Below are 12,043 nucleotides of genomic sequence, written 5' to 3' on the forward strand. Positions count from 1 at the left end.
AAAAAAAAAAAAAAAAAAAAAAAAAAAAAAAAAAAAAAAAAAAAAAAAAAAAAAAAAAAAAAACACAAACACAAACACAAACACCGTAGCGATCATTGCAAAAAAAAAAAAAAAAAAAGGATCAAAATCTCCTCCAAACAGAACATTGAAGGAAGATCAGAAACAGAAAAAGCAAAGCAAATGTAAATATGCCAAAGCATAAAAGCAGAGAGAATATAGAAAGGACTTACAAATGTGAAGAGTGTGGGAGGTGAAGCGGAGATAGAAGTGAGGCGATGGGTGTGGTGGTGTTCTTATAGAGTAGGGGGAAGAGGAAAGGGTGGGGCTCCGGGAGAAGGAAGAATAAGAGAGGACGTCATAGAAGTGACGTGAGAGTGGGCCTCCAATGTCTCTGCTTTTCAATCCTTTCTTTCTCCGTACACACTTTATTTTTATTAATCCTTACAGGAGACGACGAGTCCTGATTTCATGCTAATTTCCAATAATTATTTATTACTTCATTATACAGTAGCCACCCAGTAAAAATGCAAGTAAAAATACAGTAGCCACCCATTCCATTCTCAATGCATTCATTTCGCGGCACTCGTGCGTTTTCGCTTGCGTTCTAGGGCGGCCAGCTTTTTTCGCTTGCGTTCTAGGGTGGGGATGCCCTAATTCGATGGTTGGGCACCAATTTTGCGCGTCGACACGTTTTCTTTTGCGTTCTAGGGCGGCTCCCTGCTCCACAGGTGTGGTTTTTTCACACGCATGTAAAAAAATATTTCCGGCACGTTTGTGCGTGCATTCTAAGGCAGTTTCGAAATACTCCTCCTCGAGAGTAGTTTTTTCGCACGATTGGATTAGATTGTGGACTCTCGAGTCACCAACCTAACTAACACGAAATTTCATATTAGTTTAATGCAATTCAACTCTTTCACCGAAGATAAAATTTACCCAATCAAACAGGTAGAAAAGGGTAAAATAAACATAGATAATTTAATAAGAATAATAATAATAATAATATATTTAGAAATAATAAAATATGATTTATGGATGGGAGGAAGTTGCAAGGTTCCTTCTTATGGTGAAAACAAAAGGAGAGGAAATAATATTTTATTTTCTTTCCCTTTTCCTTTTTTCCTTTATTCTTAATTGGGTGGACTTCACCTTTTCAAAGTCATCAAAGACTACACTTTTTAATTACCTTCCTTTCTAACTTTCAAACCCTAATTTCATTCATTTAACTCTTCAAATTCAGTAAAACCTTGAAAATACATTTTTTCATTGTTAAGGTCGGCGATTAGTATCTGTTTAGACTCTAAAATTTTGAAATGACATGTGAGGGAGGACAAAACATACTGGACAATTTTCACTCTTAAAACAAAAAAGCAAGCATTATGACAGTGTTGTAAGAGACGTAGGAGAATGTTGGGCATACACGTGGGACCAAAAGCGGTTGGCAGTGACCATTGAATAAGTTTCTTCAGCTTGAGTTGGGTTAAAAACACGGAATGTATTTGCACCATCACCATCTTCAAATAAGGTATTTTCTACGGTAGCACCATGAATAGCACATAGCTGAGCAGCGCCCAATACACCTGTAACTCCCATCATATGAAATGCGTTCAATGTCCAATTATGAAACCCTTGGAAAAAGAGGATGAATCGAAATATAGCTGCTACACCAAAACTAGGCGCAACGAGCTGGGATCGAAGGGAATAAAACAAAGCTAGAAAGGCTAAGACAGAGAGGAGGTAACCAACCAGCTTTTGAAGGACCGAATAGGGAGAGGTACTTGGGTACTAAATAGATTAAATTTCACCTTTAACTTTAGCGGAGATCTGGGTCGGATCTTAATTTTAAATACGGATCCAAATCCTTGACATAGGCTCACATGAGGCTCATGAGTGTTTTGCATATGTGACCCTATTCAATGTTTATTTCTAATTTATTAATCTTTAATTAAATATTAATTATTAGATTATGTTCTTTTTATTAATTATTATATCAATGAACCTAATTTAAAACTAATTAAAATTCTACCTTAAAATGGTCCTAAATTCTTAATAATAATAAAGATAAATTAGTTTCAAATTTTAAACCTGGTAAAGTAATAATAAAAAATATCCGAAACAGAAATCATTTTTTGTATTAGGGAAAATAAATATTCTAGTTAATTGAGCTCACTCAGATTTCTCGACCTATTTTATAATAGTGTTCATACTCCTAATTAAAGACAAAAAGGATAACAAGAGGAGCCATTAAGCCAACTTGATACCTCTATATAGCAAGTGTTATACTAAACTCTTCGATTACGAGTCTTGGTTGAACAAAAATATTTCCCTTAGACATTTATGAGAGTTTAGGTACGCATATTACCGAGTGTGATATGTGATGAAAGAATGTGAGTTGTCTTTCATGATTTATTAAGCTACGAAGAAAATATGGGAACCTCATGCATAATCGTATGTTCACATGCATCGGGATATTTCTACTTTATGATGAGTACGAACGCGTACACTGTGAAATGAAAATAACCATCATGTTTACCATAATGCTACAACGGTCGCTATTCCCTCCGAGTGTCCGACAACAGCTCAAAGAAATAGCTTGACCAGTAGCAGTAGGCTCAAGAGGTGTGCGAGCTCGCCCGGTAGGCACACGTGGGTTGTGTGTAAAGAAGTACTATATATCCAATTTGTCAAGCCGCCTAAGAGAAGACGGTTTTAAATGATATGTCCCATCATTCTGTATTTGTTTGCATTCCTCGATCCCAATAGTGGGATTGAGTATTTCTTAAAAAACTCATGCCTTGTTCTATTCTTTTCTTATATGGATGACGACGGTTTAACATTGAATACCATGAAACTTGTGTTAGATAGTTGCATTTTACTTATTTTGTAGCTTTTGTAGGTTAGATCACGACATTATCTTAATATTTTCTTTGTTTTATTTATATTTCACATTAATTATTTTTTGGTGTTTTGTTTTAAGGTTTTTAATGCGATCGCTCAAGCCCAATGCATCGTTTTATAAATTAGTTTAAATTAATATTTTTATTTAAAAAAGTCACGTCATGCACATGATAGCGACTCTATTTTAGTAAGAAATTAGGGTTGTTCCAATAGGTATACGATATCTTGAATGTGTTAAAGCAACTCCACATTAACATCCAATTCGCACCCAGGGGAGCATATCCCCATTCTCTATTGTTCCCTAGTTTTCAATGTTGCTCCTTTCTCCCTCGTTCCTCAGTTCTCGATGTCAAGCGTCTCTTAATCTTTTAGCTACGTAAAGATATTAAAGCTTTAATAAAAATGTTGCAACATATATAAGCTATACCTTCGTACTATATTAGAGCAGCTATTATAACTATACACAAACACGGTAAAAAATTCTAAATTTTTAATTATGCCAGTTGTTAAGACATTCGAAAAACACTATAAAACATATATAATAGCGTTTTTAGTTAGCTAACGTATCATTATTTACTACATATTTTATTAGTTAAAGGGATATGGGTCAAACATTGTGTAACCGAATAAACAGGGATGATGTTCTTCAATTTTGATAAAGCAATAAATGATACAAGATGTTATTGGGCGACCAACCCAACGTGAACTATAAGGTTTGGGTTGAGTTCATTTTTTTTGAACCCGAACTAGTTCGGTCTAGTTTCGAGTTCATAGGACAAAACCTTCAGGTCTATTAAGAAATGTACAATAATTATTGTTTTGTCAGGGTGGCACTTCGACTGGTCTAAAAATACTTGCGCGAGTTTGATGTCAGTCAAAAACATTATTTCTTTATATTATTTTGTTATTCTTAATTTATTATTTTTAAAATACTTTAATATTTCATACTATTTTAAAACACTCTATTTATAATTTTAGGGTATATCTTTATATTTTTGTTAGTTTAACCAATTCCCAACGAGTGTGGATATTTATTTGTTTTTAGTTTTATGACAATGTTGAACCATGTTAATATGTTACAATTTTCACTTAGTATTTTTTATCAACGTATAATTATCAATTGATTTGTGTTTTTCTGTTATTTTGTCTAAAATTGTATTTGAATAATTATAAATTCTACTAATATTGATGCATCATTAATAATATTTTATACTATAATATATATAACGATATAAATCCATTAATGATATGATATACTTGAAATTAAATTTGAACCACTAAAATTATACATGAAATTTCATTTTAAATGAATATTGATTTATTACTAATATATAATTGATACATTTGATATAATCTATAATTTGAAAAAATGTATATTTTATATTTTCGGGGACATCTGATCATAGAAACTTCATGGTTAAGCGTGCTTTATTTAGAATTATTAAACGCCGTGTTCGTCTGTGAGGATCGTTTTCACTCTTAAGAAGCGAAGAATAAGTAACATCACCATGTCCAGGAGATTGCATAGGAATGCCAGGATCCTAGACATTGGGTCGTTACATTTTCAAAGTTGACTGATATATTACATTAAGGTATACTGACGTACAATTGCTTTACCATCAAAATCATATGACGATCGTTATATTTTTATTTGTATGAGGTTTTTTGGGGAAACATAAAATAAAGCAATGAGAGCCTATGTCTAAAGTAGATAGTATCATATCAATGTGGATGGTCGTTGTTTCTAATTTGGTATCAAAGTCATTCCCTTGTCTTAACTTAGCGGGATGATCTATGATATACTTTGTTCGAGGGCTTTACCCAATATTGATCAAAAGGTGTTCAAAGTGAACAAAATATCATATGCCAAGGTGAATGGTCGTTGTTCCTAACATACATAATTTTTCTCTCCAAAAGTCTCCTTCAACACTCCGAAATAGTGTATAATCGAAATATAAATATTTTTTTATTTTCCTCTCGAAAAAGAGGTAGCATTGAGACACTAGGGCTAACACCTCAATATGCTACGCTAAACTGTATGAAAGAAATAAGAAAAATTGATGAAACGTCAAGACTACCTATAACTTCTCAACGCAGTGTGTTTTAAGTATAGAGGTGTATTGAGCGAGAAATCATAGCATCAAGTGAGGCACGATGTTACATGTTTGTAGCATCAAGATTCGCTATAGCAACATCGAGAAGCTATCTTAGGACTTCTCAGCACCGTCCTCTCAATTTTTGGTACTTGTTTTCACTTTAATAGTTCTAAATATGAACACGACTCTCCACAATGGTATGATATTGTCGACTTTGAGCATAAGCTCTCGTGTCTTTGCTTTGGGCTTCCAAAAAGGCCTCATCCCAATGAGATAGTATTATTTGATTATAAATCCATGATCATTCCCTAAATTAGCTAAGGTGGGACTTTCATCATCCAACACCTCCCCTCGAACGAAGTACGTCTCCCCTTAATCAAGGCTCGACTTCTTTTTCTTTTAGATAACTCTCAAAAATAATTTTTTTATGCAAAGTTAGAATGGATTAAATCAAAATATTTAAAAGTTTGGAAAAGAAAAAAAAAAAAGTTGGTCAGCTGAGTAAGTGGGAGGCCAATGATGTGCGCAAAATGCTCTCATTTTGACAACCAAAACCCTTTATTTGGCACTTTTCTTACTCTATAAATACCCTCTTTCTCATTTCCACTCCTCAATTAATTCTTCTTTCAAACTTCACAAAAATAATAAATAAATAAATAAAAAAAAATGGGAAGCTCCACCCTCTTCAAAAGCCTACCAAAGTTTGGTCATTTTGGGGCACCAGCCATTGCAAGGAGATCACCCACTTCCAACACTTCCCTCCTTTTCGCTTCCAACCCCAAATTTATTCATGTAAGTACGTTCGTTAAAAGGGTAAAAATTGAAGAAGTTAGATATTCGAATCTCACATTTCAGATGATGATGTGATGTTTTTGAAGTTAGATATTCGAATCTTACATTTCAGATGATGATGTGATGTTTTTGAAGTTAGATATTCGAATCTCACATTTCAGATGATGATGTGATGTTTTTGAAGTTAGATATTCGAATCTCACATTTCAGATGATGATGTGATGTTTTTGTGCGTCTTTGACAGACAAATCCACCACAAGATGGGTCAGAAGCCAAAGATGCCATAAACCCAGAGGCGAATGAAGGAATGACACCGGGTGAACATATGATGCAGGACAAGGCTTACTCTACTGCAGAACATGTGATCAAAACTCCCAATTTTTTATTTTATTTTTTAAATCAACTGAATCGAAGCTACGAATGAGAGCGATGTTGAAGATAGATAAGTAAATGGGGAATTTGAAAATGCAGGTGAGTGAGAAGACAAGGGATATGGCAGGGATGCTGAGTGCAAGAGCGCAAGAGGTATCGGCAAAGGCAAAGGAGGCAATGGAAGCAGCAAAGGACTCAGCCCATAGGGCAAAGGACACAGTGGTTGAGACTACCAAAGACTCCAAGCAATTTGTCAAAGCAAATGCAAAGACTGTTGAGAAGTGCATGAACACCAAGAACCGTTCTTAATTTCCCTTTTTTTTTTCCCCTTCTAATAAACCCATATACACCTATATGCAAATTTTTTCAATCCAAAAAATTCTTTGGAGTAGCCACGAAGATGTTGGGAAATCGTTTTCCGGTGAACTTGTATGAGACTAGATCATAGCATCTTTAATTTCTCCTTATAAATTCGAGAGCCAAATATATATAGTAATTTCTAATGAGCTTGTTCTTTGATTTGGACGGAATAATTATTTATTATTTTGAGAACCGAATATATATAGTAAATTTGTAAAGAGGATTGGAATTACGATTTCAAAAATAAAGTTCTTACTTTGTTTCTTTTAAAGTTCTTTCCTAAACAATGTTTTAAAAGACTATTAAGGCTTTGAGGACTTAAACCGTTGGCCTTCAAGCTTACCCAAACAAGTCAGGCCTTCTTATGGTGCAAATGTTGTTTAGAGACATTTTAACCTCATTACTTAACATTCAAACTCAAATCTCTACAAATATTTTAATCTAATTATCACTCTCAACAATAGTATGATATTGTCCGGTTTCATACCAATGGAGATGTATGATCATTCTCTAAATTAGCTAATGTGGGACTCTCTCCCAACAATCCTCAACAAATGGTACATCATAGGCAAAATAGCATGCCTAAAAAGTTTTCTAGTAATTTAACTATTGGAGGTACTTAGAATGTCTAAGTAAGACGCACTCGAAGCCATATTATTTACCTTCATGATTCCTAGTTTGTAACCATTTTTATACCTTTGAAGTCTACAAATCAAAGTTAGAATAGAGCTTTCTACTTCCTTCATTTATTAAGATATATATAAACTCAAATCAATTCATCTCGTTGTCTTACAAATTCTTCTTGGACATAGGCTTAAAAATTTCAATTCATACAAATTTAAATAGAATCTTAATCAAAATTTTATTTTATTATTATATTGTAATATCTTATAGTGTATAAATCTCTTTTTAGATGAACATCATGGGCGCTTTTCGAACAAGAGTTCACAAGTAATATACAGAATATTTTGAAGTATCGATACCTTCCGGAGGTAAAGGTAAATGAAGATATATAAACTCAAATCAAACTAGCTCAAACGGGTAAAGGTAAATGAAGATACATTACGTATCTGGATGAAGAAAACAAAGATATATTAGCTCTTATAAATAATATACATACCTATATCCGAACAAGGATGATAAATTTAATAAATAAATTTAAAAAAAAACTATTTAATTAGGCAAAAAATAACTTAGTACATTATTTTGCAACTATAGGTTACAAGAGAATTAATATTGCACATTACACTAATTCTATTGCATTTCTAATGGAAGATAATATATTCGACAATCTCCTTAATGTCCCATTGGCATTGTGCATTTCTTTTGAGAGTGTCCCAACAAATGGCAACGACCACACTGTACAACCCTCTTTGGGCGCTTCAAGTTTTCAACTCTCAGAACTTTCTTTTTCGGCCTTCCCGGTGGGCGACGAATTTTGGGAGGGCGTATTGTGATATCAACCTTCGCACCTCCTTCTCCTTCGCCCGATTCCTTCCACAGGCTCTTGTCGAGGATTGGGTATATCATTTTAGAATACGTTTCACGGTAACTAGCAACGGTGAAACATGGCTCGGCAAATAGATGAGCATTCTGCCCACATGACATTAGAGCAGCTGCAGCATGAGCACAAGGCAGACCATACAATTGCCAACAACGACAGGAGCACACACGACTATGTATCTCCACGATATTTGTCCGCTCAGTTGAGACGATTTCAAATTCAACTTCATTTGCACGAAGTACTTGATAACAACGAGCATCTGCAATTGCTTCGGTGATCCGCTTCTCGGCAGAGGGTACGAGAATGGAGGTCCATCTCATTCCCATTTCACGCCGCTCATTAAACCAAGATGCCATTTCGTTACGAATATGTTCCATCATCTGCACGATGGGGAGCTCGTGACACTCGAGTGCCCAATTATACAACAACTCTGTAACCCCTAATGTAAAATGGCCATACCGCACACCTTCAAAATATGCTACAGCCCACAGTTGGGGAGGGAAGTGTTCAAACCATGTTATTACTTCTTGTGAGATCTCCACCATCTCAGCAATTTTGCTGTCGAATTCAGCTGCAGTGAGAGCATAAACAGCATTCCAAAAAATATTGACCAACTTCGTGTTTTTAAACGTATCGCGAAAATTTTCACTTACATAACGCAGACAGAATCCATGAAAGGCACTCGGAAAATGTGTTTCGACTGCCTCAACCATGCCTCTTTGTCTTTCGGATAGTATTGTCAATCTAGGCATACTATCAGTATTTACCCCAAGAAGCTTTCGCAATTCTGACATGAACCACATCCAATTTTCATCACTATCCACATCAACAACTGCAATAGCTAATGGGAACAATGAATCATCTGCATCAACAACCGCAGCACACAGTAAGGCTCCTAAGTATTTTCCTTTAAGATGTACTTTATCAAGCTCAAGAAGCGGTCTACAGGCGTTTATAAACCCATATATCGAAGCACGATATGAAACAAACAATCGCTGGAAGCAATTTTCTTGTCCAGTTGCAAAAACTGAAGCAAAACTTCCAGGGTTTGTTTTCCTTATTTGTTCACAATAAGCAGGAAGAAGGCGATACCCATCTTCAAAAGTTCCATGAAGTGCAGCCATGCTACGTTCTTTCCCACGCCAAGCTTGCATGTAGGATACAGCAACTCCGTGCTGATCGCGGATATCCCGGAGAATTTCCTTGGGTTTATACTGTGGATTATCTCGTACTTGTGCTGCCACAGATCTGGCAACCCATCCCACAGAGGCTTGCTGATGATGAAGATTACGAACACCTTCACAAGTATGCTCGCCATGTAGGGTTCTAACTGTAAAGGTTGGAACTCCAGGGCATTTTGCTACATGCACGCGCCAAGGGCAACCTTCCTTGGAGCATTTGGCTATAAACCGACTACGATCAGATTTAACGATTCGAATATCAAAATGCATAGCTATAGCAATATCTTTCAACATTCTCCGGCAAGTTTCAACATCAGGAAATTCTTGTCCAATAACCAGGGTGTGATCTACCAGACTAAGTTCAGCATCAGATACAATTAAAGAATGATCAGCCTCAGATACAATTAAAGAATGATCGGCCATTAATTCATCAGAGTAAGAAGGCACAAGCATCACACGATTCTGCAAATTTGCTTCATGTTGAGCTAAAGAACTAGTATTACACACTAATACCACACTGCCACCAAAAAGAGGAAAGAAAGAAAGTCATGTTAGAAGGGAGTATACCCCACTATATACAACTGAGTTGCATTTTTTTAGAAAAAAAAAAACTATAATTTTTTTTAAAAAATAAATAGGAAGTACTAAACAATACAACATTGCAATTTACAATCAATTATAGCATTCAATAGAAAACTAGTTTAATTTTTAAAAGATAAATAAGATAAGCATTATCGTCAATCGTTGCGCCATCCACCATCATTGTGGGTTCTTAGACATTTTTGGGATTTCTTTTCTCCTACCCGTTTACTTCATTCATCGCCAATCATTCTTCTTCACCGTTCTTCTCCATCACCAAATTCTTTTTCTCCTTCAGTTTAGAGTGTTGGTTTGCTCCTTTGGTTGGGTTCTCCATACCTTTAAGAAAGTGTGGTTTGGTTTGGTTTTGTGAGATTCTTTTCTTTCCTGGTTGTTTATCAAAGTCACTTTGTCAAGGAGCATAGTGGTTGTTGTATTGACAATAAGTATTTTTGTATTTGGTTTGGAGATGAGCGTTTCTTCGTTGAAGATTTGGATCTCTTAATATTATTTATTACATTTTCCTATCATTGGTTTGCCACAAAGTTGTTTCTTTCTCAAGGTTTTTCGATCAATGGTTTTGTGCCCGTTGAAGCGTTGTTTTGGTTGTCTCGCTGCTTCAGACTCTTTGTTTGCCTCCTGATTGTTTTCGATGTTAGTTTGCCTTCAGGATAATCTTGTCTTCGTTTCTTACTGCCACCTCGAAGATTGGTTGTTGCTGCCTTTTATTTTTGGTTCTCACACTGGTTTTGTTTGGTTGTTTCTCCTAACTTATTTTTTTGCACCAAAGTTTCACAAATATATTTGAGGACGAATCCTCTGGAAGGAGTGGAGAATGATATGAATCAAGGCATCCTAATCATGTAATATGAATTTCAAAGAAGATGTAAAAAATGTTGTTCAAATTAACACGAAATAAACTCAATTTGCAATTTATGTCACATCAAAGAAGAATCAAACTTCATTTATGCAACAATAAATTCAAGCTACGTCAAGTGAGACTTCATTTATTCTTAAATGGTTACAAATTCTTGGGTAGATGATAATCTAGATTTAGAGTGTTCCATAATTATATTTTAAGTTTTAAGACTTTTTATTTACTTTTAGGCTACATTTATAGAGTGGATAATTACAGTCATAAAGTATGAAGGTTACAACTCTTGAAATGTCTCATGGAAAGTCAAGGGTCTCGTTTTGAGGCTGTATAAAACCATGTATGTTGTCTTTGTAAAATAGACTTGAAAAATGTTGTAAAAAGTGTTTCTTTGCTTTCCTATAGCCCAGAGCTAAGTTTCTATACAATTCTATGTAGTTTAGGTTGCATGTCTAGAATTATTCAAGTTTGACATAATTAATCTTGCTGGTGAAGTGATTCAAATCTCAAACATATTTTCTTGCCTTGATATAATTGATCAACGAGTTAATGTGAATCTTACTTTCCTTGATATAATCGAAAATCGCGTATTCAAAATTAAAAATTTTTAAAGTCATGAATCCGACGTATTGGAATCAAGACCCATACACGGAAAAGACATTCTCAAAACCTTTTGTTCCTCATTCTTACTCATACAGAGACTATCAGATGGCATGGTTCAATGTCATTTGGTATCAAAATTATGAGCATTCATGGTTCATTCAATTCTGCCAAAATGCTCATAAAATTCATTACCCGTTTTGGTTCATCAAATGGTGGAAAATCTTTGGATCAGCCAAAGATATATTCCCAGTTCCAATCCAGGAATCTTTCCACTATTTTGTTCAAAACATATTCAAAATCCCATTTCCATTGACCATGCGCTTTTGTGTATATTTTCAAATCCCTTGGATATTAACCTGGAATTTTCAAATAAAAGAGAACGAAGACCAAATAAAACAGGTCTTCAAAATTATCAAAATCAAATGGTGGGATAAATATACTTATACCCACGCAGACATCAAAGCAGTAAAGGTCTGGCTATCTGAGAATGGCCACCTTCAGGATTTATCCAAGAAGAAGACCTCTGAATTTCTTAATTCAAAGTCGAGGCTACTCGCCGCATTAGCCCAGACAACTTCGGAAGCTGATTTTCAAAAGCTTCTTCAAGAAGCCACATCAGTCGGTTCAACATCTTCTCCTTCTATTATAGAGGAAGAAGATGAAGACACGATCTATGATCTCAATGATCCATTTTTGGATTCGCAACCACCTTTGTAGATAACATCATCTCAATGACTGAATAGTCGTTAAACTAATTTAAAAAAAAAAAAAAAAAAAAAAAAAAAAA

General features: G+C 34.9%; 3 protein-coding genes across 3 annotated transcripts in view; 1 reads left to right on the top strand and 2 right to left on the bottom strand.

Moving 5' to 3' along the window:
* LOC111439945 (dynamin-related protein 4C) overlaps nt 1-329 on the bottom strand; it is a 7,614-nt gene extending 7,285 nt beyond the window's left edge. The window contains exon 1 of the mRNA XM_023077378.1: nt 231-329. The gene's annotated coding sequence lies outside the window, so the exon portion shown is untranslated. The remainder of the gene's footprint in view (nt 1-230) is intronic.
* Nucleotides 330-5,657: 5,328 nt separating this feature from the next.
* On the top strand, nt 5,658-6,585 carry LOC111439943 (uncharacterized protein At4g13230). Its single transcript, XM_023077375.1, has 3 exons — nt 5,658-5,783; nt 6,028-6,144; nt 6,255-6,585. The coding sequence occupies exons 1-3, from the start codon at nt 5,658-5,660 to the stop codon at nt 6,462-6,464; spliced, it is 453 nt and encodes a 150-aa protein (XP_022933143.1). The 3' UTR covers nt 6,465-6,585.
* A 1,107-nt stretch (nt 6,586-7,692) lies between these two features.
* On the bottom strand, nt 7,693-11,066 carry LOC111439955. The gene has a single exon (XM_023077386.1). It carries the CDS (start codon nt 9,651-9,653, stop codon nt 7,812-7,814), a length of 1,842 nt encoding a protein of 613 aa, XP_022933154.1. The 5' UTR covers nt 9,654-11,066; the 3' UTR covers nt 7,693-7,811.
* Nucleotides 11,067-12,043: the final 977 nt, after the last annotated feature.

The sequence above is a fragment of the Cucurbita moschata genome, unplaced genomic scaffold (assembly GCF_002738365.1).
Source record: "Cucurbita moschata cultivar Rifu unplaced genomic scaffold, Cmos_1.0 Cmo_Scf00120, whole genome shotgun sequence".
Taxonomy (NCBI): domain Eukaryota; kingdom Viridiplantae; phylum Streptophyta; class Magnoliopsida; order Cucurbitales; family Cucurbitaceae; genus Cucurbita; species Cucurbita moschata.

Coding starts and splice junctions, on each gene's coding strand:
- LOC111439943 (XM_023077375.1), top strand. CDS start 5,658: ATGGGAAGCTCCACCCTCTTCAAAAGCCTACCAAAGTTTGGTCATTTT. Junction 5,784..6,027: donor CCAACCCCAAATTTATTCAT/GTAAGTACGTTC, acceptor CGTCTTTGACAG/ACAAATCCACCACAAGATGG. Junction 6,145..6,254: donor CTTACTCTACTGCAGAACAT/GTGATCAAAACT, acceptor TTGAAAATGCAG/GTGAGTGAGAAGACAAGGGA.
- LOC111439955 (XM_023077386.1), bottom strand. CDS start 9,653: ATGCTTGTGCCTTCTTACTCTGATGAATTAATGGCCGATCATTCTTTA.